General features: G+C 45.0%; 1 protein-coding gene across 1 annotated transcript in view; it reads left to right on the top strand.

Annotated features, from left to right (window-relative positions):
* The window catches only part of LOC122791507 (ras-related protein Rab-10-like), a 314,823-nt gene extending 291,506 nt beyond the window's left edge, over positions 1-23,317 (top strand). The window contains exons 3-4 of the mRNA XM_044059249.1: positions 21,595-21,733; positions 23,126-23,317. Coding sequence (XP_043915184.1) covers positions 21,595-21,733; positions 23,126-23,317 — 331 coding nt within the window. The remainder of the gene's footprint in view (positions 1-21,594; positions 21,734-23,125) is intronic.
* The last annotated feature ends 4,403 nt before the right edge of the window (positions 23,318-27,720 follow it).

The following is a 27,720-nucleotide window of genomic DNA, read 5'->3' as shown; positions in this document are numbered from 1 at the left end:
CACATCCTCACTGCCCCAGCCTCCTGCACATGTTGGTATATGTTGCCTGCTGCAGCCCGTGTCGTTTGGTTGGACTGTGTCATGAAATGTCCCTGCAGGTATACACCGGTGGTGTAGAGTGCGTACGAAACATGTGTGTATGTTGCTTGCTCGCATTAACGTACTGTTCATGTGCGGGCTGGCCATGTCATCTGCTGATTGTGCTGATCAACATCTGTTTGTGCAGCCTGTACACCCTGACTACCCCACCACTGCTGTCATCCCTCCCAATGTCACCAGGCAGGTATAGGCACACCCCTAGCTTAGGTGTGCTAAGGCAGGAGCACTCCCGAGGCACAGTACTGCAATGTACGTACAGTATGCCTGACCCCCCTCCCATGCTGTCAACTATATTCGAGACCAGCACCCGGCTGACTACACACATACACTCCAGGGACCAGCAGCACACCCTGGTGATAAATGTGATACACTATAGTCAACCTCATCTGCATAGTATAGTCTTCTAATGAATAGTTATATGACCCATAACGAACCTCCAAATTAATAACCACTGCTCAGTGTCACTCAGATCCATACACAACTGGCAACAGGTGCCTTACTATCACCATATTCGATGTCCCATGTCTTCCCAGCAACAAAATAACTGGTGTCTACACGACTACAACCCATGGCCCTGCACACTACAGATGATGTGCATTACCACTACGCCATGGCAGATATACGTAGATCCCAGGTTATCACTTACAGATCATCTGGCACAAACATTCAATAGTGCTGATGTCCCCAGACATATATGTTCACATCTATGTTCACCTCTACATCTACATATATCATATATATTATTTGTGTACATATATACATGGATATATATATATATATATATATATATATATATATATATATATATATATATATACACATACATACATACACACATATACATGTACACATATGTAGATATGGCATTTATATCACAACAGTGGACCACATGACAGCAATGCATTAGACAGGAATGAAAAGGAAACTACATGTGCCACCTGCATCATGTAGTGTTGTTACTATCATGGCATGTGTGTTATGTTGCGTCACACGGGTCAGGCCATATCAAGGGTAAGAGTAGGGCTGCTGACAGTTACTCACCAGACCTATTGGCGAATGTATGTGTTGACAACCCAGTGTCTTGGCAGAATATGCGGGCTGTGGACACTATATAGGTCAGCAACAAAACACACTGAACACATCCCGCAGCTAGCCACCCACAGATACCAACGCATACGGTATAACTGCCAAACACACACACCTGCCATGCCTTGGAATCGAGCACCTACCTGTCTAGTCTACCACACTACAGCATTATGCAGTAACAGAACACGCTACCGAGTTCCAGCATCACCGCACTCCCACAGGCATACATCTAGGTGGATGACATCATCAGCAAAGGCAAAGACGCTGATAGGGAATGTATGTGGAGTGAGCTGTCTAAAAGCATTACTCTGTCCCCAGGCAGCTGGAAACACACACACACACACACACACACACACACACACACACACTTGGCAGGGCTGGGAGTTGAACATACACCTAACTACCTTATCACACTACAGCATTACGCAGTTACAGAATGCGCTATCGAGATTACTGGTACACAACACTCCCAGAGGCATATTTCTAGGTGGATGACGTCATCCGCAAACGAAAAGACGCCGATAGGTAATGTATGTGGAGTGAGACGTCTAAAAGCATTACTCTGTCCCCAGGCAGCTGGAAACACACACACACACACACACACACACACACACACACACACACACACACACACTTGGCAGGGCTGGAAGTCGAACATACACTTAACTACCTTATCACACTACAGCATTACACAGTTACAGAACGCGCTATCGAGATTACTGGAACACAGCACTCCCAGAGGCATACTTCTAGGTGAATGACATCATCCGCAAAGGCAAAAACGCCGATAGGGAATGTATGTGGAGTGAGCCGTCTAAAAGCATTACTCTGTCCCCAGGCAGCTGGAAACACACACACACACACACACACACACACTTGGCAGGGCTGGAAGTCGAACATACACTTAACTACCTTATCACACTACAGCATTACACAGTTACAGAACGCGCTATCGAGATTACTGGTACACAGCAATCCCAGAGGCATATTTCTAGGTGGATGACATCATCCGCAAAGGCAAAGACGCCGAAAGGGAATGTATGTGGAGTGAGACATCTAAAAGCATTACTCTGTCCCCAGGCAGTTGGAAACACACACACACACACACACACACACACACACACACACTTGGCAGGGCTGGGAGTCAAACATACACCTAACTACCTTATCACACTACAGCATTACACAGTTACAGAACGTGCTACCGAGATTACTGGAACACAGCACTCCCAGAGGCATACTTCTAGGTGGATGACATCATCCGCAAAGGCAAAGACTCCAATAGGGAATGTATGTGGAGTGAGCCGTCTAAAAGCATTACTCTGTCCCCAGGCAGCTGGAAACACACACACACACACACACACACACAGGCACACACTTGGCAGGGCTGGGAGTTGAACATACACCTAACTACCTTATCACACTACAGCATTACACAGTTACAGAACGCGCTACCGAGATTACTGGAACACAGCACTCCCAGAGGCATACTTCTAGGTGGATGACATCATCCGCAAAAACGCCGATAGGGAATGTATAGAGAGTGAGCAGTCTAAAAGCATATTACTGTCCCAAGGTAGACGTAGACAAACACACGGCAGTGGTGTGAGCGGGACAACTGCCTATCTACGGAGCACTATTACAGCACTACATAGATACGAGACGTGCCACAGACAGTACACCCTTCAAAACAGTCAACCAGTGTGTTCAATGTAGGTATCCATCCTGACGTGGGGTATGGACATCTGTTGCCTGGATGACCACCATCGCTATACAGGATGTCAATGGCCATGCCCATACACAGAGGCACATCACCGACACAAGGTGTCACTGGGCATGCTCACACAGTATCACACGTCCGTTTGGAATGTACTGTGTGTCCATCTACACAACGGTGTACTGGGCATGCTCACATACTTAGTAGAAGCGAAGAGCTATCTTGCATGCACACGGATTCTAAACACGGAAGGGCACAGTTTGGAATGTATTGTGTGTCCATCTACACAACGGCATACTGGGCATGCTCACACACTTAGCAGTAGCAAAGGGCTGTCTTGCATGCACATGGATTCTAAACGCGGAAGGGCACAGTATGGTGTTACTGTCCCCACATACATGAAGGCCACTCACATGTACTGACCAGTACACACTCAAGAGCCATCACAGATGTCTTGGGTGCAGATCACAGAGGTAAACTCCGCATTCTACTATGTAGCCCTCAGACATCACCATGTCCTTGGACCAGCAACACACATCCATACATTGCCACAACACCGTGTGACTCACGACCAATGGACTGTAAATAGGTCTACAGCAACTGTGCAGACTACACATGTACTGACAGGGTTCCATCATGTGTTATGCAATGCAATGATACCACTGTACATTACTAGGTCAGCTCTACGCATAACAGGGGTCCTGGGTCTTACACAGCTGTGACAGATGACTGTCGCTGTACACCAAAGAACACACATGTTTGGATATGACATACATGTAATCGCAGTGGATATGTGCATGGACCACACACACACACAACACATATGTACAGAGCATAGCTTTTGCTGTCCTCCGTGCAGACAAGTGGCTACAGCAATCACACGCATGCATATGGAAGGTAGGTCCATGGCTGTTGAATGCTAACAGTACATGAGGTAGCAATGTCGACTGAGGAAACATTCCCTCTGTACTAGTTACCCATGACACCCATCATATCATACAACAGTCCATGTGTTATGTATGTCATCACACATGTCCACCAATTGCAATACATACAAACATGGCTACATGACAGGCATGTAGGACCAACACACATGTACATGTAGTGGTGTGCATGGAGCTACCATGCATGTGCAGTAGCTGATGTATGTAATTCATCTGTGCCTAACTACAACATGCAGTTGCAATGCAGCCCCATCATTGACACCTGTATATGGTGAAATACTGACAGTACGGTAGGATGTACATCAGGTATGGATGGATGTGTGTACATAAAGTGGTGATCCACCTTTGCTGATGGATGTTTGCCGGGGACGGCTCACAGGTGTGTCACAAGCCATCCTACCATTACATGTGCAAACAGTACGCTATGTTACTGTTACTTGACGGTGAAGACATAAAACCTACACAGCGGTTGGGTGTTACTGACTGTAAGTCACGTGACACCTGTAACACTTACATCCTCCTGTATGCATATAGCAGCACAATTGCCGAAGGTAGCGTTGGTACACATAATGCGGCCAATACTGCTGCATGTCTGTCAGACGCATCATCATATAGTAGGTGTATCATTCACAGTACTGCCATATGTGTTTTCTTGTGTGACCATATATGCCACATATGGTGGGGAATACATCCCAATTGTTACACACCCCTGTACACTGTTGTAGAGATCTGTACATACTGCAGTGTGGAAAGCATGACGTAGGCATGGGTGGTGTGTGTATCACACACGTCAGCTATCCATATGTGAATGACATTTGTGGACTCCACAGTGTGTGTGTGTGTGTGTGTGTGTGTGTGTGTGTGTGTGTGTGTGTGTGTGAGTGTGCATTTATGTATGGCTGTCTGGTGCATGGAGTGAGGGTGTATGCTATCTTACAGAACAGACAGGATCCCCAACCCCTCATGATGATGCAGTCTACTACCCTGTTGATGCCATCGGTCTCAGCCTTACTGGCTACCTGTGCATGTTCATTCTCTGTGTCACGTTGTGTGGGTGCACAGTACTGTGAGGGTGATTACCATATAGGCAGGGGTCCTCACCTCAACACTATCGAGTGTGCGTTATAGTGTTGTTGACCCCGTGTGTGTGGGCATGTTACTGTGTGTTTCTGTGTATGTCTGTGTGTGTTCTCATCCTGTAATGTGACAGGGTATTACTGCTACACAGTGAGGCCTCATGCTATCAAGTGGCCTCTAACGTTATCATCGGCCAGACTGCTGTGTAAACCCCCCGCACCATGTCAACATACCTGTGATGTGACCTGGTATGGATGTCACGTCTCTAGCCACTGTAGCCTGTTAAACAGCCCACATGCTTCTGGATCAGTAGATGTGTGGACATCTGTGGTATGGTAGCCTTTCTAACAGTCAGGTTGAGGCTACGTATAGCATGCTGGTATTGCCATACATGCCTGTGAGTACTCCACATTTACACATGGGAAACTGCAAACACTGCTACTTGTTGGCACATGCAAGTAGACCATAAGGAGGGAACCAGGGCATCATTACCAACATGCTGTTACTGTTGTTACCAAGACACATACTGTGAACATATAACAATGCATTATAAACCTGTACTACATGGTATGTCTGGTGCATGTCAACAGTACACAACTAATATAATGTACACTTCTCTCACTATTCTGTTCACCCTGTGCATCAGACCATTTGAGCATGTCCCTGCACCGATGGTGTGGATGACAGGGATGCGGCACAGGCATCATCATATGCACAGGGTGATAATGTTTGCCAGGGGCATAGGCTGCACCAGTGGATGACATCATGTGTGTGGGCAAGGGCCGGTGATCTGATTGGACATGTGTGGTCATTATGCATGTGGGTGTTGCGGTGCCCTACAGATGTTTTTGCTGTGTGCATGTATGATTGCACACAGTTCTGCCTTTTGTCAGGCCTACACAGGGGTATTATTGACAGCTCCAGATTGTACAGACTAGGATGTACAGCTCACTGTGACCAGCCACGGCCACGTGACCTGTGCCTGCCAGGGATTGCACGGGCACTACCAGGCAGAGGTACAGATTGGCTACTGTCCGATGACACATGTCCACTGGAACCGTGTCCCTGCTGGGAACGTCCAGGGCCACGTCCACATGGCTTGCTGTGTCCTGGTGTGGACAGCGCAGTACCAGCTGCACTGCTACTGCTACCGGCACTATGGGAGCGGGCATGTGAGGTGGCTTGTTCACGTTGACCTGCACTAGGTGGTGTAGCTGGCCTACGTCCATGTGGCCTACACCTCACTCCTACCAGATGTTCCAGCACAGACAGCTCACGCTCGCGGATTGCCATGCCACGGTCAAGGATTCCGACCATGTCACCCAATCGCCTGTCCAGAACATCAGCAATCTGCTATTGAGCATTTGCCAATGCCTGGATGTTGTCATTTAGAGTACGGATAGCAGCCCTCTAAAGCCTCTGCCCTTCTCTGTTCTGCCGTTCAGCACATGTCTGTGCCACCATTACAGTCTGGAACATGCGTCTGGTGACACCAGCTGCTGTGCTCTGTCCGGCAGGTGCATGTCTGCCAGAGGTCCTTCTACGAGCAGCACTGGCCATATGCCTGTGTGGCACATCTGCAGTCATTACACTGACACCATGGTGTGGAGACGCACCTTCTGTAGCCACCACACGTTCCTGTTCCAAGTTAACACACGCTGACTGCCCTTCCTCTATGGCCACTGGTGATGGGGTATGTGTTGGCATGAGAACTGTGTGCGGGGAAGAGGGGGACATAGCTGGGATGGCAACCATTGGCACAGATTCAGCCCCTAACAACCCTGCCTGTACCTCATGCATATGTTCATCACTGCTAGTATCTGTGGGGAGGGTAACGCACCTACATCACTTGTGAGTGCAAAAAAAGACTCTACATTACAATACACACACAGACACACACACACACACACACACACAGACACACACACACACACACACAGGCACACACACACACAGACACACACACACAGACACACACACACACACACAGGCACACACACACAGACACACACACACACACACACACACACACACACACACACACACACAGACACACCCACACACACACACACACACACACACACCATGCATGTGATTTGACAGATGGCATGCAGCATGCATGTGATACAGCAGATGGCATGCAGCTCAGACATTAATAGTGGTAGTTAGCATACCTCCCTGGGTTGCACACAACAGCAAGCAGGTGTCATATCAGTAGCCATGCAATTCACACAATCATGGTAGTAAGCATGCATCCCTGTGATACACCATGTGGACCAGCACAGGTTAACAGTTCACATGGCTGAAGTGACCTTGACATGTAATCTGCTGACGTGTGCATTGACATGCATACATGTCTGACACAATGGTGTCCTGACACATGTACAGCGTTGTAATGGGTATCACATTGCAGTGTTGTCTGTATGCCCTACAGATAGAATGCACGTTTAGCAAATGTGCATGAGCATGGAAGGGTAGTGTGAGGCGTCTACATTGCTATACAATGTGAAGTACAGACACTGTGCCATTGCATGGCATCATGAGGCATCTATATTGCTATACAGTGTGTAATATGAACACATTGCATAGCCATAACTGCGTGCATACACATGACATAACTGTGGATTGTGACCCACGTTGCTGAGGTGTATATACACCAAACCATGCTGTGTCATGTGACAGGTCACTGGAAGACCTATGGATGACACCCCTGCACAACTACTACAGAGTCTTAGCTGCCTGGCAACCATGTCCACACATGGCAGACTTGTCAATACACCATGTCCCACATGACATTGATGTACCACACACACAAGGTGCACGGCTGACGGTGATGTCCTACAGCAGCAAGGGAACTGTACGGTATCTGTGGCCTGATGTGGTGTCAATGTCTGTGGAAGCTGTACAGGTGACTACTGTCATGCGTTGACACAGTCGTGATGTTCAACACATCTTATATGGTTGACTTACGTGGCACCTCCACTAGCTGTGCACAGGCTTTTAGGATGTCCAGTGTACCACATCAACTGTATAATCAGTCAACTAAGGCTGTAGTTGGACCATGTGTGGACAATGTGCAACAGGGTGTATACACATCACATCTACTATGTGGCTACATGTCTCTGGCCATCCTCCATGGCCATGTGTGAACATGTGTTGGTGAAATGTTTGTGATGGCCGTCTATCTCACATGTCTGTGTAGTCCCATATGACATACACCCATAGATGCCAGATATGTCACCGTCCACAGGGTTATGCAGACAACGGGTTGTATGTTTTGGTATGTGGGGTATGTATTATGGGATAGTGTGACAATATTGCAGCCAGAACACTACATGTCTGGGACATGTCAGATGGCACATCACAATGTGTGCACCCATTGCAGGGGCATATAACACAATGGTGACTCTGTGGGCTGCCCATATCCCGACACGCCAGAGGTACCTGTATAGGGGTGACACAGCAGTTTGAACATTATCCATGACTGTGTGACAGCCACAGGGTGCACTGCACATGTTAACACATTCGCCTGTACAGTAGCATATAGTATGCACATGTGTGCATACACAGGGTAGCATACTGTAGTATGCAGCATGTGTGTAAACATACCTTGCATATGATGTTACATTACATATTGTACAGTGACACATGCAACTAAATGGGATATAATAGTCATATGTGCAGTAGTGACTTACCAGGCAACTCCAGGCTCATTGGTTGGGAGACACCCACTTCCACGATGGCAGCTAGTGTTTGTGGATGCTGTTCTGAGGGTGTCCCCAGGCTGGCCAGTAGCTCCTCGGTGTGTGTGAGTGGGGGCTGGGTTGGTGGCCCACCACCTGTTCCACCTTGTTCCCTGGCGATTGCAGTGGCACGCTGTTTCGCATGTCGTATCAAGTCTGTGCAGTGTCTGCGCACCTGCTGGTAGGTGCGGTTATGGCCACCCACATCATTAACCCTCCTACGAAGGTCCTGCCACAGGTCGTCATGCTGCTGGGCATGCTGTGGCACATGACTGAACAACACCTCGTAGTTCTCATGGAGGTACGGGATGAGGACATCATCCTTCTGGCGGCTGTACGCTGGCAGGCGTGAACGAGGCATTATCTGAAAGACATAATGATGGTAACAGGTCACAGTATCACAGAGATGTACAGAATGGGCTTTGTGGGTGAGGTGTGTGACATATGTGCACAATCTGACAGCTGATAATAGCATTGTCACCTCTGCACGTACATTTGTATTAAATCTAGTACATCTGCACAGTTATCTTTGCAAATCATCATGACACTGACACGACTGACATGTTTGTGTCACACATGTAACACCCGTTATGCATTGGATATCATCACCATATATGTGTGTCACCTCATTACATTGTTCATATTCCATGTGAATGCTGTCTTGATGTGGGCATGTCTGTTTGCCTGTACTGGTGTTCTTACCTATCAGCACATGCCTGGATGTGTCCACAATGATGCTGTTGACCTTGATACTGTGTCTATGTCACATATCAACACATACACTGCCTTAATGGACATGAGCAGTGACAATGCACACATACACACGGAACCTTTACATGCATGTGTTTTGCCATATACATCTAAATGGCACTGTACAGCAGTTCAACATCCTGCCACGGATCGCCTGTGTTGCACATGTGATAGACATGGGACAATGGCTAGCCGGATGTCATTCGCAGGGATGGTTATCAACTATAGCATGTACGGGCAAGATTTCCTAGCTTTATCCGACAGCCATTTTGCCACTGTGAGGTGCATCAGTGCCACACTACTGATCCAGACAGTTAATAATACATCTACCATGCGGTCATCACACCATGTATGACAGAGATGACATGTGCAGCTTTGATGGACAGGGTTGCATGGTATGGCGGGAGTATGTAACATGTATAGCACATTGATCTGTCCAGCATGTGGCGATCCTTGTAGTAGGATGGTGGCTGTCCATGACGTATGTCTTTCAGATCAGGATATGTACATGTAGCATGTCCAACATCACAGTATAGCACATGTCTTTATGCAAGGTAGCCAGCATGCTGCATAGTGGAGGTGAGGATTGTGAAGGCTGGTATCGCCCATCCACGCATGGCCAATACCCCTTAAAGGTGATATGTGATCCGATATCGGTCACCCGTGTGCTGAGTATGCCTGTCCAATGATCTCCATGCTCATGGATGGCACCCTGTCATGACATGGGTGCTTTGTATGACTACCTAATAGGCCTGGAGATGTCACCAACTCAGGGAGGTGAACTGCACAGCACCATCCCTTACACAGTGTCCATAATGTTGACCGCTGCCTAGGTGGTAGTTAATGGGTACAGGGTTATTCACCTAGCAGTGACAATGCTATTATCAGCTGTCAGATTGTGCACATATGTCACACACCTCACCCTCAAAGCCCATTCTGTATGTTGTCCACAACACTGAGACAACTATTGCTCCTAGGTCATGGCCATTCACATCCTTAGATACACAGATACCTCCCATTTGTCTGTGTGGTATGGGCTACAATGAGGGGGGAGTACAAAACATTAACCCTGTTTTACTGTAGCTGCCACTGGTGTGATATGCACATGTCACTCTGACACCTTTTGTAGTGTTGATTCTGTCAACAGGCCACTGGTAGAACACTCCTGTGACATACGAAGGTACATCTAGTATACTCAGTGTAGCTGGAACACGGTATGGGTGATGATGTCCTATGACCTGTCACAGGTATGCTATGCAGTGTGAAATCATCCGTACTGTCATCTACTTCTGTACTGCTAACATCTACGTTTATAAAGGTTCATAGACTTGCAGACCATACTCAGCAGGGTAATAGTGCAGTGCCTCCAATTATGACTGTCGTCTCCACTTGTGGGTTGCAGTGGGTTGATATTATCCAACACCCTATCTGTATTGCATATTCATGCTCAGCACTTGTTCAGAACTTGTGAGCACTTCATGAGCTACTAATTACTATAGCACCCATTCCAACTCATTTCTTACACGTACACTGTCTGTCCTTACATTTCCAGCTTGCTTAAAGTACAACAGCTGTTGTACACACGTAACTCACATATCTTTTGAGACATGGTTGAATATACAGGCATGTCCAACTGTCACGTACCAGTGCTATTGCCTGTCTATATGATGAATATGGCGAACATGTGGCAATAGAGCAATTGTCTCATGTACACAGTCAATGCTCACCTCCCAACATACGACACTGCAGCCTGTGGGAGATGCACATATGTAGCCATGCTGGGGGTAATGCTCTCACCATCCCAGACTGTACCTGACATTCCTGTGGGGATGTGTAACATTTGCAACACACCCCACTCATCACATAGTCTCACAAGATCTCCACCACCACAGGCCACACATAGTATGAGTACGACATTTGCAGAACCTCTCCATACTCTGTGTAGGCACCAGAGGCAGCCCCCATCACCAAACACAACAACAATTACTTTTAGCCCACAGACTTATATGTGCCCATCAAATACAGCCAATAGGGTGTTATAACATACCCAACACACCAGTCATAGGTGACTCTGTGTAGGCGGTCACACTGATGTCCCACTCAGCAGGCTACACAAGGTGATAGTCGCTTACATCTAGCTGTTGGGTAACTGGTTCTGCAACATAACCTATGCACTCATGCCACACCTCACCAGGTACAATTTGACTGTCATTCTCCATGTTAGTGTGACTGCCCTGAGATGTAACTTCCCAGACTTCATGTGCAGGGACATGCAATAGCTCTCCGGTCTTGTAGCCCAGAAGGTGTCAGCCAAGCCCTGGGGAGCATTCTGCATTCATCCAGACTAGATACCACTGTACAACAACTGACTGTTTCACTTCAATAGTTGCCTGTGCTTCTGCTGTCATTCCACAGGCATCCGGTATCTGTCCGCTTTGAATGACATGGTCTACAAAACACGATGCTTTGGCACAGATGACCTGCACCTGTCAGCCCTGGGAGTACAGATAACATGTAAGGCTCTTGCTGCTCCTGTAATGCCTGTCTTGCACAGTTTCCAGTAACATTCACCACCAGAACGGGAACAGGCAAGCAAAACATGGGGTCATGTGACAATGCTTGACATCATCTCTGATGCACGCAGGCACGGCACTCCTTATAATGGACCACTTCAATATCTCTGCAGTGACTGGGACCTGCCTCTAGGCTCTGCAGAGCACACCTGCACTGACAGGTTATACGCAGACCACACCTTTCAGTCATGTAACCTGGACCGGAACACCCACGGCTGAGGTGTGTCCATATTTCACTATGTTGTACACACCTCCTGGCTGGTTACTTAGCACGATGCATCAGAGTTGATCACGTACAACTAACTGTGGCCAGAACTGCTATACACATTGTAACATGCTACGGATTCAACAACATACCCCACGGTTACCGGCCCTCATTTCTTGGTGTACTGGGCAGTAGGGTTCAGACAGGAACTACTGATGTGCGACTGACACTACCCCGCACTTAACTGGGATAGCTACTCATGTACCGACACATTAGGCCAACGCTGTCCAGGATTCATAACCTCCACTTGGCTGGATCAACCCATACACACCACCACCAAGACCAACAATATCCTAGACATGGACATTACCAACATGTCACTGGTGTTCCACACCAGTGGTTATCCCCTCGTTGGTAGTTTCTGAACATATGCTAATCACCCTTGTTATCCACATCCCGGCACCACACCCTTCATGGCATACACAGTACAAGATTAGTACAACGCCTACTACAGACGTCTTATGACAGCAGTAGTAAACGTCATGACACCCGTGCAGATGGACAATGCACATACAAATGCTGAAACATACCCCAGTGCACTTCATTAGCACTTACATGACTGCATGGATCATGCTATTCCAAACAGAGCCATGATGATACCTACCAGATAACGGATGCCACTCTGGGGGTCCAGTTCCATGGACATAATGTACAACAAAAGGTGGAGGCTGTTGCAAAGTGGAGTACAATCCCATGGGTGGGGTAGCTCACTGGTCATCCTCAGAAGGGCTCCGGGATCCCTTATCACATCCTCCAAACCTAGCTACGTAAACATTACTGCGACACATTCCAGGGTGTACCACAAAGCATTATGAAGGTATTCAGTAGTCAATGGCAATACCTACATCTGCTCTGACATACAACGGTTACTCAGGAACATTACAGAACTGAGTGATGTTGGCAACATCCTGGTGGATGGGTTCAATGCTAACTTTACACCCTCTCACTCCCTACAGGGCCATAATCCATGCAGGAACATTGCAGGGTCCCTGCGGTCACAACTACACAGTTCCAACCTGCACTCTCTAAGGCCTGGAACACAGACTCCATGTGACCGTCCAACATCCCAGGCTGTGATTTACACAAACCTCAGAATGACATGTCTCCCCATTTGGCCACCAGATTCACTAATAGCCTTGTATCAGACATTGTGGCCCCTGAATGGCGCACAGCAACAGTTATCACACTCCACACAGGTGGCGCCACAATGAACCAGAGGGACTATTGCCCTATATGCCTGACTGGACTGTTCTGCAAGGCTGTGGGGCACATCATCATGGAAGTCATTCACAGAGACATTGGTGGGCTCCAGACCTTTGATGCCACCCAGGTTGGACTTGTTAGGGCCAGACCATGGCTCCTACACCTGGTGGACTCCTTTGATACAGTTACCAGGGTAGTTGATGACGGTAAGGGGGTCCACACAGCCTACATTGTCCTCTCATTGGCTTTCAGCACCTTTCTCCGTTCTGGTATTGACAACATACACATCCACCTGCACATCGACCCCTACGTCTCAGGATGTTATGCAAAGAGGCTCACGGACAGGACCCACACAATGAGGGTAGCATACCGTAGTACCTACTGTATTTCAGTTACACTTGGCATACCACAGTCCTCAGTCATAGGGCCCCTCATGTTCGGTATATGCTTCCCTGAGGTACCGGCTAGCACAGAGGGACTTTCCCTGACTAGGTTTCCAGACAACTGCATACAAGGCGCCATGATTGATCCACCAACTGTTACAGACTCCCTCCATAAGGGTGTCACTGTGACAGATACCTGATGTCGATAACATGGCCTCAAGCTGCATGACACATGGTGAATGAGCATCCCCTTTGGATTACACCAATCACCCACTGACTATCACATAGGTGGTAGTCCCCTACATACATGTGACATTATACGGGATCTTAGTACACACGTATGTAGCACCCACTCCTTTGATAACCATATTGCCAATGTGGCGTGGATATCCTTCTACGTGACCACCCTTATCTGTACTGGGTTTGTAGCTGGAACAAAGGCACCCATTTTACCTCTAAACTCCTGACGTATACATACATTCAAGGGTACAACACCCCATTTAGAGTGTACCTTACAGAACAGCAACGGCTTTACATACCACAACATTAACACACCATGAAGATTATTGAGCTCCAAAGGTTGACGTATGCAACAGTACTACGGACACCACAACTGTACACATTTGCATACTGCATACTCAGGGGTGACCTCTGCTGAACATACAGGGCCCATGTCCACAACAATATTCATGGATATACTCCACATAAGCAAAAGCCACTGAGAGCAACATGCTTATGGATATGTGCACAAACGCAATGATGAGTGGGATGTTCTTGAGGGTTACATTCCCAAACCAGACACTCACCATGCTTTGGAACATGATTCCTATGTACATCACGCTGGGACACTCAGTAGCACTGTTTATGAGATACCTCACTTGGTGGATGGGAGACACACATGTACGCCAGGGATCACTGCAGTGGCTGTACTGTGCAGAGGTGCAGGTAGCACATGGCTCTGCTGTTCACAGACAGGACACTACCCTAGAGAGGTGCCGCCGGTGTAAATACTGTAGTTGGGCTTACACATAGACTTGCCAGACAGTATTGTACCTCACTGTGAACCTGTGAAGCTATTACATGTCCTTTGTGCATGGTTAATTGAGTAGCTCTTCCATTTTGATTAGCTATCATGCTGTTACAGTGTCCCGTGACTACAAGCCATATGTATCTTGTTAATGTGTATTGTACATGCCAATAGATGATAACTTTTGTTTGCATGATATAACTGTTATGCTGTGTAGAATATCTGACATGTCTACCTACAATACTGTACATTACACATATTTTACATATTTTCCCATAATACAAAGCATACTTACACAGCAGGACCACCTTAGGCATGTTATTGTCGTTATATGCCCATACACATGCCTACTGTGACAGTATATCAACATATACTATCCCCGCAATGGCACGTACTTGTTGGACATACCCTACCACTGACGGTGGGTGGTGTGGAATTGTTCTGGTTAAAGCCCTCATGTAGCATCCCTTGTGGTGTCTGTGATGTTTACCTTGTGGCCCACAGCAGGACACACAATTTCTACAAGCGTTACTATGCTCAGCGAGACATCACTACATAATACCTTTTCCCACTTTATGCATTGCGGACACTTTTAATTAATACAAAACAGGTTATACATACACTAACATACTGAGTGTTCTACATACCTTGTTAGCGTTCCAAACATTCGTAAATATCTCTCTTACACCTTTACGGTTTAAACGGTTCTATGGTATGAGCATACGGTTTGAATGTCTGGCAAGTCATCCTTATATACGTCGATACCTGTAACATGTGGTTTCCTGCCGCCAATTGGTGTTCCTAAGTAAATGCTGTGCAGCTACTCCATTCGCCAATTACGCGGCAACAGTGGGGTATAACGGAATACTCCACTTGGGCATTGCCCTTTTGCCCTACCTTCGGGGAGACGGCCTGTATGTGTTTTGTTGTGTGGAATTGCAACTGCTATTTGTAGAGACACGGATATTTTGGATTCATGTCCCCCGTGGATTGTGTGTGACGGCTAGAGTATGTGGTTCTACATGTGAGTGTACCTGTCATCTCAACCGTCTGATAAGGGACTATTGCAAACAAAACCTGTAACATCGCCGTCTGTTCCATTATACAACAGCTACGATTTCACATGGCGCCTTTACAAATGTGTCTCTCACAAGGTATGTTAACGCTTCTGCAGACGTAATTGAGTGAGTGGATGTTTGTGATGTTATTACAGTTTGTATTGCTATTGTTTCATGTGTGGGAGATGTAGGTGGGTGTACATAGCATATACAGGTTTGTGGGGACTGTATTTCTACTTATTCCATATATGTGTGTGGGCTCCTTCCCTAATTGAAGACCTATCAGTTAGTAGACTGAAACTGTGGTTGTTATGGGCTTATACATTGGGCCATTGTTAATTGGTTTCTATATAGTATGCAGGTGAGGTTGATACTTCCATACCTCCGGAAATACAGCGATATGTAAAGGAATGTTACTAAATGACAGCTGTCCCGTGTATTTCTGTCACAGATATTTGCACTCATTGCAGTTGTGTTGGTGACTGAACCTCTTTGGCATGGGTTGCTACCTTTTCAAATGGCCATAGTGGGACATTTGCAGGACACACATCAGTGTTTACAGGCCGACACATACCCACGATCAGTACACAGGATAGCACATACTTTTATCCTGAATACATACTTATTCTTGTAGCACTTTAGCTACTTATCATGTTTCATGTAACATTTATGTTTTTTAGATACAGGCATAACTATTTAATGCTTCTATTACATAATATATGGGACATAATTATGTCCTACAATCTCGGACATTTGCCCTTTTTAATATTTTTTGTCCGGACACAACTGCCCAGGGAGGGGCTGTCCCTCTTAAAGTGGGACAGGTGGTAACCGTATGCCTACGGCCAGCTATTACCACACCTACCGTAATGATCTACCTCCGAGTTAGCACTAACAGACACACGATGCAAACACACACACACACACACACACACACACACACACACACACACACACACACACACATCACATGGCACCCTCAACACACACATACACAGACTACGGCAATCACAAACACAGTTGAACACAGTACCTACGTGGACCACAACACCGGCAGCGATAACTAAATGTCCCTTAATATTGTGATAATATTACACGCGGTTCTAGTGTTCCGGTACTGTGTTCTTTCGGTCTTTCAATCTCATGATTATGCGTGTCGGTATGTGACACATTCCATAGTTGGCAGTATCCTATTTATTTGTACCTCCATGGTTGTGTACATGTCGTTGACCTATCTACATATTTGCAGATATAGGTGAATCCGTATATATCAACATATATCTCTCTATCACCCTTTCTATCTCTATTATGTATGTATATATATATATATATATATATATATATATATATATATATATATATGACAGAGAGAGTGACAGGCAGAATACACCTTTCATTGTGTACATGTCGGTGTATACTGTTACCTGGACTCCGCACATTTGTGTTTGAACCTGTAACATTTCACACCTGCCGTTGGTACATCTTGGGTAGCTTAGTGTTAGGTGTTTGTGTACATGATTGCGTGTTCTACTCCTGGCAGTGGTCATTTTACCCTTCAGAGCAGGCACTATTAGTACAGGGGTGAATAATGCTGGTTTCTCCTGTTCTGGACATCATTGACTGTGATCTGCGCGATATTCTGAGAAGCTTATCCCTGTTTCGCGCATATCCGTATAGTCATATTTAAACATCGCTTACCAGCAGTGGGCAACGCATATTCCCGCTAACGTGTGCTAAACATGATCTGATGACCTGCATCTGACATGCATTACTCGTGCCTTCGTGATTACGTTACATCTCTTGCAGGACATGGGACCAGGAACATGCACGATGGTCACTGCATTTAACACATGGACATCTGTGATTTGTACACGTGTTATGTCATTTTGTATGTGGACTATACTACGGCTGTTACTCCATACTGCGATCAAATGGGTAACTCATTTAGTTTACATATGGATGAGACCTATTAATGGTATGTCCAAGTGATGTTTAATGGATGTGCTCCAGCATTGGGTATGTATGTCACAGTGAGCCACACACTATAAGGTGCTACACCTTCACACAACCGTAGGTGGAGCATGCTGGGGTGACAGATACCTGTCATGGGTACACCCCATGCTTCGCCACTACATCCATGATTACATTATATGGAGCCCCTCATTAACGCACCAGGGAATCCATGCAGAGTGTGTGGGGAACAGTGATTAAACACATGGATCCTGCAATTGGCTCTGTTCCACTGAGCGACAGTTGGTTACTCAATGTGGTGACGACAGCAGACACTGTTTGCCTTGATTGATGAATGTCCTCTGACAATCGGGCGTGTACCTACTGATGTACCTAGGAACCTATACACACAGTACCAACATATGCTGATAGGTGCGTGTACTGTTCAGGTGTTGACACTGCTTGTTCCAATAGCTGTTGTGTGTACAGTGGTTGAGGGCTGCCTTTGTAGGATTCACACAGTAGGCCACCTATACATTACAATTTACAGGTGGTCGTGTGTGTGTGCCATCTATTTTACTGTGTGTGCAGGTGGAGAGGTGTGTCAGTCCATAGGGGCCTACACTGTCAGAGTATGTGCTATACGTTCCCTCTTTGCCAAGGCATAGGCATATTGGGCACGCCTCCGTCTGCCTACTGGGGCTGGCACAGGGTGTTCGTGGTCTGAATCCCTCTGTGCCTGTGATGGCCTTGGCAATTGCGGTGGGCTGTGAGGGCCTTCACCATTTTGTCCCTGCTGCAGCTGTTTCCGCAGGATCATATTATGTAGCATGGCACATACTATGAGGATGTGGGCACACGTGCCTGGAGAGTACTGCAAGGCTCCACCAGATGTGTCCAAGCAACGGAACCGTGATTTCAGCATCCCGAACACACACTCTATGATGATTCTGGTTTGTGCATGTGCCTCATTATGGCGTTCCTGCATGGGTGTGTGTGCATTTCTGATGGGAGTCATTATCCACGGTTCCAGTGCATAGCCAGCATCCCCCACAAGGTGGCCATGTGGGATGTCCCCCCTGACAAATACCTGATACAGCTGTAAGGCATGCCAGATGTGGGAGTCATGGTAGCTTCCAGGGCTGCCAGCACACACATCCATGATAATGCCCTGGGCATTGCACACGACCTGGCAGTTGATGGAGTGGTATCCCTTGCGGTTTATGTAGCACCTACCATGCTCACCGGGTGGTGACTTGATATGTATGTGCGTGCAGTCTGTCGCACCCAGTAACTCCGGGTAGTGTGCCACATGGTGGAAGAGACCCATATTGCTGGCCAACTCCTCCTGAGTTCGGGGGAAGTATATATGCTCATTGGCATGTGGTAACATGGCATCCAGGAACTGGTGTAGTACCCTGGATGCTGATGCCTGTGAGATCCCCATTATATCTCCAATTGGCCTTTGAAAGGTACCTGTGGCTAGTATTCCCAAGCTTACACATACCTTCGTGTCCAATGGGATGGGTTCCCCTCTGTTGTTTCTGGATCTCAGGCGTGGCCGGCACAGCTCAACTATTTGCTGTAAGATGTCCCTGTCCACCCTGTAACGTTCTACTATCTCCAGATCATGTAGTCCCTGGTAGGTTACCCTTGGTCCGAACACTCTTCTCCTCCTCCGGGGCCTGTGGTGGTTGTCAGCATCATCCTCCACAACACCGTCAGTCTCTAATACATGGTGATGAATCACAGCTATGGCAGCTCCCAACATGTACATTGTAAAAGTTCCCCGTATGTTTACACCTATGGTGCAGTGTTTGGGAATACACAGGTGTGTGTGGGGTGCTTTCACGCTTAATAATATTGTGCTGTGAACACCGATGATGTCACAGGGTGTGTATGTACGATCGTAGCTACAGGGTATCTTATGTGTTTTACGACAGGAACTACTATTGCGGTGCCTTTGGTGTTGAATTACATTTGGCTGCTGTGGATTACTTCTTGCCCTTCCCTTTACATTTCTTAACGTTTCACCTCCCATTTTCTGGCATGCATCCAGCAGCCTGCTTTCATTTGTACTTTCCTACACCTGGCTTATCTTGCGTAATGTGTTCTATGGCCGGTCTACTGCAGGTTTGCTTTGCTCTGCTATGACAGTTCTCTTTTCTTTGCAATCCGACACCTCCCCTATCCTGTTTTGCAGGTTTCTGAGAGCAGACTTGTCAGCTGCCGTCGATTGCCCGCTGTGAGTTAATAGGTGTTAATTGCTCAGTTGTACTCCAGTTACCCTACTGCGGCATTTCCTTATTTTCTTCCCCTGACCTTCCTGTTTGAGCTATGGTGCTCGGCACGTGCGTCTGCTTACCGGGTTTCAGGCACGTTTTCCTCCCCTTACACATGCGCTTTTGGGCACCATATATGCTCTCAGCTAAACAATGCTATACCTACCTCCCCACCCCTGTCCTGCGGCTTTGCTTAGCAACGGCCAGGCTGGATTTGCATTGCTCCAATGTGCTTACAGCTATGGTGGCACATCCCACTGCTGATGTCATGTATACCTCTAAGCCACTCCTCAGTGTTGTAGCGCTGCGCCATATGGTACATTCTTAGTCTGGTGGGACGTTTGCGATTCACTTTTACCTGCCTCATTTGCATGGCATTGACTACTAATTCCTAGTTACCACGCCGAACACTGTCACAGACCCTTAGCAACCCTTACAGCTTGGTTGTGGTGTACCATGCATACCATTGAGTATTATGGTGAAATCATGATTTGTATTACATTGCGATTTTATGACATTTGTATATATTTTCTTTGTGTTCCCGTTTTCACACACATGCCCTGCGGTTGTACTTTGCGTTACTGTGGACATGACATTAAATGTTGTTTTTTAGGTGTTGTGCATCTTTTCTTATGCCATTGGCTGTATATTTAGCCATTGGCATATGTTACCTTTGTAATACATGAGTCTGGTCTGCTTTCATAGCTCGGATGTTCTGTTTGGAAAAATGTAAACCATGTGTTTTGGTTTACATTTCTGTGGGCTTACGCTACGCCTGCACCACTTCATGAATCACTATGTACCTTCATTTGCATGGTGTGGCACTGCGCATGGGGTGATTAGCATACCTAAGCCGAGGGCTGTGCAGATCTGGCGTACGCCAGTAGTGCACGTGGAATTGGATCATACCTGAATCGCTCGGTGGCCATGTTTGGCGTTATACCGCCTACGCTACGCCTGCGCCTGGCGCAAGCTTCATGAATCCCAGGGACTGACTTAATCATCATTATTTTAAGTTAGTTTTTGTAAAAAAAAAAAGTAAAAGTCTTTACTGTGTGCTTTATATTTAAATTACACAAAGGATGCTTGAACCATGGAACATGGTAGTACTTAAGCGGTATTAAAAAGAAATTAAAAAAAAGCCACTGATCATATGTTGTACGGCCCTAGTTTAGGATGAAGGGAAACTTCCTCAAAGTGTGATTTTGCAAATATGTTACTGTAATACAGCTGCTGTGGTTTTCTGAATCAGCCCAGTCAGCATATTGCCACTGGTTCATTAGAGTAAGTCCCAGTCAGGTAAGGTGCTTGTGATTGTTTTGGAAAAAGCATACAACTATTAGACTTTTTTGTACAGAATAGGCATGGTACATAGTAAATGTGACCTCTGAAACATAATTTGTACATCGCTAAACTTTATTTCTTTTAATATTGTAGGGACACTGCTGGTCAGGAGCGATTTCATACTCTCACAACTAATTACTTAAGAGGAGCACATGGTATTGTTCTTGTATATGATATCACAAATATCAAAAGTTTTAAGAATGTATCTGGCTGGATTAGAGATGTTGATAAGGTAAGGATCAACTGTAAACATTGCATTATTTCATGTTTTTTTTTTCTTTTTTGACACTTGTTTTTGTGTACCATTTTATTGCTGTTATGCCATAATATGTAATTATAGGAGCATTCCACGTCTACATAAACTTGTTTTGTTGTGAACCTAAATGCACCTTCCAGGGCTGGTTTTAGACTAGGTGTGACCCAGGGCAGAGGTTGATGATGATGTCCCCCTCTACAGAATCTGGACGAAAAGTCTGTTTATATAGCAGAGTGTTTTGGGGCTGCCATGATGTAAATGCTCTGTGACAGTGATATGGCCAGAGAATTTTAATTTTGTTCTCACAAACTGTTTTTGCTGCATCCCAGCCCACCTTGTATTTAAAAAATGAACACATCTCTTGCAATGTTGCTCCCCTCAAGCGCTTAATAAATAAATGCATCATTTTCATCTGTTTTCTCTAAAACTCAATCAATTCAGACAATTGTCAACATAATATGATCTAATTTCTAAAAGTGATGCTTAGAAAAATGTACTCAGTAGAGTACAAAGAGAGTATGCTTGGATACACCCTTATGAACCTCTGATGTATTTTATGTCCTGTTATCTACACATTGTTTTTACTGTTAGCCATAAGATTTATGTATGTGCTCCAGTAAGTGTGTGTGTGTGTGTGTGTGTGTGTGTGTGTGTGTGTGTGTGTGTGTGTGTGTGTGTGTGTGTGTGTGTGTGTGTGTGTGTGTGTGTGTGTGTGTGTGTGTGTCAGCAGATAAAACTGATGATGATTTTGTCACACGCAAATGAGGTCTCATATGAATCATGCATGTGCACATGTGGACACACACACACAGTCGTATTGCATGCCTGCCTGCAGGTGAAAAATGCCGGTTCATCAGCTGTATGTTGTCGTAGGAGTACCAGTTCACCTACTTCATGTCTTTGGAGTATTGGAAGAAGCCAGAATATCCAGATGAAACCTATGTAGACACAGGAAGGAAATGCAAATTCCACACAGAAGGAACCATAGTTAAGAATTGTAAAAGGCAACCAAATGTATGTGTTTGTTTGAATCAAATGGCTGAATATAGGCCAGGTAAAAAAAAAAGTCTGCTGCTGTTCTGTAGGAGTAAGGGAGGTAGGTCAATGTGTCTGAAACCTTTTGGAATTTTCTAGTAATCTCAGAAAAATATGCCATAATGTTTACCTATGACCTGAATTTAGTAGATGATTTCAAACATAAAGACACATAAAACTTCAAGTTTATGTAATGTTTGTCATTGAGTGAGTCTACATTTGAGGGATGGAGCTTAATCATAAATTCAGTGACCAAGAAATCCTTTACTTAGGAAACATGAATTTTAGTTCTGATGTGATGACAAAGTAATACACATGCTCTTTTACAAATAGTTTCACCTGGAAAGTGATGACAAGTCACAGTGTTCTGCTGTCACCAAAAAACAAGGATATTACAGAATTAGACACTGTATCAGTGCATTTATCATTGTATATGGTATGCACCTGTGTAAGAAATGGAATGATATACATATTTGTTGTGAAATATTTAAAGACTTTTGCAGTGATGATGCTGTGAAACTATAATAATAAAATAGTAGTCTGAAAGTCAAAGCATGAATTGTCTTTTCTGTTCCCAAAATGTCCCAGACACTTATTTCAGCTTTTGCATGCACAGTCTTTTACCTCCAGATATGCCCAACACACCTACTTCAGTAACATTTTGTTTAAGTCACCTGCAGGATGTACAGTAGCAGGCCCCACTTTAATCTGTGCCTTCACTGAGCAGCTGGCTCCCCTTTCGCCACAAATGGTGCAACATCAGTGGATGTCTACAGTAGGTGGGAGCATCCCTCCACGAAACGCAGGGCAGAGTTGACAAAATCCTTAGGGAAATATTGAAGCCAACTTGAGCTTCATTCACCCAGATCTAGGTGAACTGGGATGTGGATGACTAAAAAAGGCATAACCCTAATTTTATGTCACATATTCACAGTCAAATATCCACAAACAAATTCCATAATGGTAGGTTATCCAAGTAAATCCAGCTCCTCCCCACATAGACATATGGACATTGCCCCTGCCAAGTCAGATCAATGATTGTGTAACTGTGATAAAAATAAAAGCAGGTGTCGGTCTCTCTTATTCACATATGGTCTCATTATCAGTCAATTACTCCCCTTTACTGACTGCGTAAACTTCAGATGTTTCTCCATGATAAAGAAAAAGACCAAGGTAATGTATTCAAAGTTATTTCACACAAGTGCCAGATCAATAACTAGATCAAATTATGGGGTCAGTCATTTTCATCCCTATATTGCCTCTATATCCATAATTAATTTATTGACTTTGTACACCACAGTTTGTGATTATTGTAAATGTAAATATTTATTTATTTAATTGACCAAAGTGATATGTTTAATTTTTTATGCAAATGCATTGTAACCATTCCAAGCCCTAGCACCCCATAGAAGCAGACAAAATAACATGAGCGTGGTTTCTTTTTATACAATATTTTATTGTACAATGCGGACTATTGAAAATGAAATGCTGCATTTGTGAACATTTTTGCTCATTACACCATCTTCATGGGCACAGTCTAAAAAAGCTTTATTTATTTATTTCCCCTATTTAGTAACTTTATACTATACTATGCAAAGTCACAAGAAAGCTGAAGCTTATCCTAGTATGTGATACATGCCTGGTCTACAACACAGCAGAACTACAGAAGTTACCATTCAAACCTCGGAAATACTAGTAGAATTGTTTCTGATCTAACCACAAACTTGGGTGGCTAGAAGAAAGATGACTTAAAGTAATTGTTATTCCAGTTGCCTGTTTTGTGCTTTATTGCATGATTTGTGGTCTGAGTCGAACTTTGACTTGCAGAATGCAGGATGTCTGCTGTAATTTATATTTCCAAGAAGTGAGTCACAATAGGGTTGGTACCCTGAACAATTGGCCATTTTGCCTCCCGTTGTTCCTTCCATATTCTGGAATTTTCCTTTCTAAGACACATTCTGTTTCAGAATGTTCATGCATTCATCAGAATATGTAATTTAATTTCCTTTCCTTCAAATCCAGCACACACCAAGTTAATGTTCATTGTATCAATAATCATCTTAGGTTTAACTTACAGTAGCACTGACTGTTTAGCAGCTATAAAATGTAGTGTACTGTGGGAATGCTGAACTATGTTTAACACTTGAGATGGTGCTAGGACATGCAGAAAAATCAAGGTGAATGTTAAGAATAATCTAAAGCAACATTCACTTGAATCACTTCCTTGGGTTCTGGTTTAACGAATAACTATCATTGTGCTTCAGCAAGGATTAATTTCAGTTTAAATCATAGCATCACTGTCACATACTTGATAGGTTGGATTGTTGTTAAGGGGTGCTTTGCTAGACCAAAGCAGGTGCCACTGGGTCAGTGATGAGATTTGCTTGGCTACCTTTCCAGAATTTACCAGAAGATCTCGAAGGTGAACTCTTGAATGCTTTTGTAGATAAAGAAGTATTATTTGGCCCATCCTGTGCTGAGGTCCTTAAAATTTATTTATTTATTTATTTATTTTACATTTGTTGACCGGGTTAGTCCAACTGAGCGTTTGGCTTGTTTTCGGTGGAGACCCGGGAGAAACGTTCCACAGTGAATTTATAAATTTTACATACAACAATTCAGAATTCATACTTGCAACTAGCCAACAGTTATAAGATAACATTTAGAATGAGTCATACAGAGAAACACCCAGGTCCAATGTCATCAAGAAATAATGTGTTCATAATTCCTGTTGGGTTATTTTACATACAGCAGTTAAGAATTCATACTTGCAGCTACAACAGACAATTATAAGATAACATTTACGATAAATCATAATGAGAAACACTCTGGTCTAATGTCATCAAGGAATAATGTGTTCATAATTCCTGTTGGGATTATATACAGTATTAGTACAAAAGTAATAGCAAGGGGATAGGCGCTTATACAGTGGGACAGAGGGGTAGAAGTTAATTATGATAGATAGGGAGGAGAGGAAAAAGAGGGAGAAGGAGTAGAAGGGAAGCATATAGAAGGAGAAATGGTCAATATAAGAAAGAGAGTGCTGATAGAGGGGGAGGTGTCAGAAATAGGGTGGTAGGGTAGTTTCATGGAGGATAACTACAGTGGGTAGTTTCAGGAAGGATAACTACAGTGACAGGACCATTTGTTTGTTTGGTATCTTCGAGTGGCTAGCTTGAAATATTTGATAAGAGAAGTTAATTCAGGGTGTTACCCAGATTTTTCAGCACTCCATGCCAAAATATAATAAGAACTTTTCTTCCAGTTCAGGTTCCTTTTATAGGAAACAGGACCAGCAGTCTTAGCAAGGAATAGGCAAACAAAATTTCAGAAAGCAATGGCATGGATGTTCAAAAAAGATATTATAGTTATTCCAGTACCAAAGATAATATAAGTAAGTAGACTGACTATATGTTTCTTAATGTTTCACCCTTCCCCACCCCGGTATTCCTGCAAAACTGTTCCAAAGTTGTAGGCCTTCACTTCCCTCATGGGAGTACCTTCCTCCTTTTCAAGGGACGTTTCTCATCTACCCACTCAGTCCCCCCTGTTTTAACCTGTCCTGGAGCAAATGCTGTCTTGGGTGGGTTATAGAACCTGTTCCCCAAGATCAAACAGGCAAAGGTTTTTATTCAACAGTATTTCTGGTGCCAAAGAAAGAGGGAACCTGGAGGCCTGTCTCACTCCCTGTCTTTTCTAAACCTTCACCTCAAAGTCCCAAAATTCATAGTGCTATCTCTGCAGTCTCTGTTACCCCTCACTTCACATCTCAACTTTTTGTTAACTTTGGATTTCAAAGATTCTTATCACCATGATGTTCTTCGTGTTTCACTGTTGCAGTCATCACTTTTGGGTTATCTGCTTGCAGTAGCCCTCAGTCGGACTGATTAACAAAGTCTTGGGCTCTGCATCGGTTTCTGTCCCTTCTTCCATGACGTCAGGTCATCAGGGGTATAAAACATGCAGTCGACGCCATTACATCAGTCTTTTTTGCCGTGCGGTGCCCGAAGCAGAAGCAGTTCGCAAGTGCTGGTCGGCCGACTCCTGAAAATTTTGTTTTCAAGTTTCGGAACCGAAGTCTTCAACTAAAGTTAAGTACCCCATTGGGGAAACTTTTTCTTGCTCCTTACCGATGTCAGTAAAAGTTAATAATTGCATTACTTGTGGAAAGCAAATACCTCATAAAGATTTTCATTTGTACTGTATTCCTTGCCTAGGCCCTGACCACAATGCACCATGCTGTCAGTTTTGTGCTTTATTTAATCAGCGCAGTATCCATCGTCTGTATATTTTCACCTCAAAATATTTCGGTTCTCAGTTTAATTATCCAGAAATGTCGTCGGTTAACCATCCAACTACTGGGATTCTGAAAAAACGCAAGGATAAAGACAGAGACAGGCCGCTGAGGTCCAAAACTGCCGACGACGCTTCTCCTAAGCCAGTCGCCAGCTCGCCAGTACTCAGTGAGGCACTTTCGCAGCCACTGATACCCGTTACTTCTGATTCGCAGGCCTCTACTGAGACCCATTCGGAGTCCGGTATCCCGCAAGATGCTTCAACTATGGAATCTGCGGATGTCTCTACCTTGGATGGGTCGGGAGCCACTGTGCAGGCACCCGCTTCTGAGGGTGTATTCAGGCCTACGGACTTGCATATTAAACCGACACCTCCTCCTTCTTTTAGGCCTAAATCTTGAACCATGCATAAAAAAACGACGCCCAGGCCGCATGTTCAGGCCTCTATGCCTAAAAAACAAATGATAAGAATGGCTGAGGATCTTATAACTCTAATCAGGGGAAGCCAGCCTCCCCCTTCTAAGAGACCTAGAACTGAAGTTGTTTATGAATCTTCTGACCAGGATTCTGATTTTTCTGATTCTTTTGATGGTCTGGATTTGCCCTTATCTACTTATGAGGATTCTGATGCAG

Source organism: Protopterus annectens, chromosome 17.part0, assembly GCF_019279795.1.
Source record: "Protopterus annectens isolate FY-2018-M chromosome 17.part0, PAN1.0, whole genome shotgun sequence".
Taxonomy (NCBI): domain Eukaryota; kingdom Metazoa; phylum Chordata; order Ceratodontiformes; family Protopteridae; genus Protopterus; species Protopterus annectens.
This window is presented reverse-complemented; position numbering and strand designations above follow the sequence as displayed.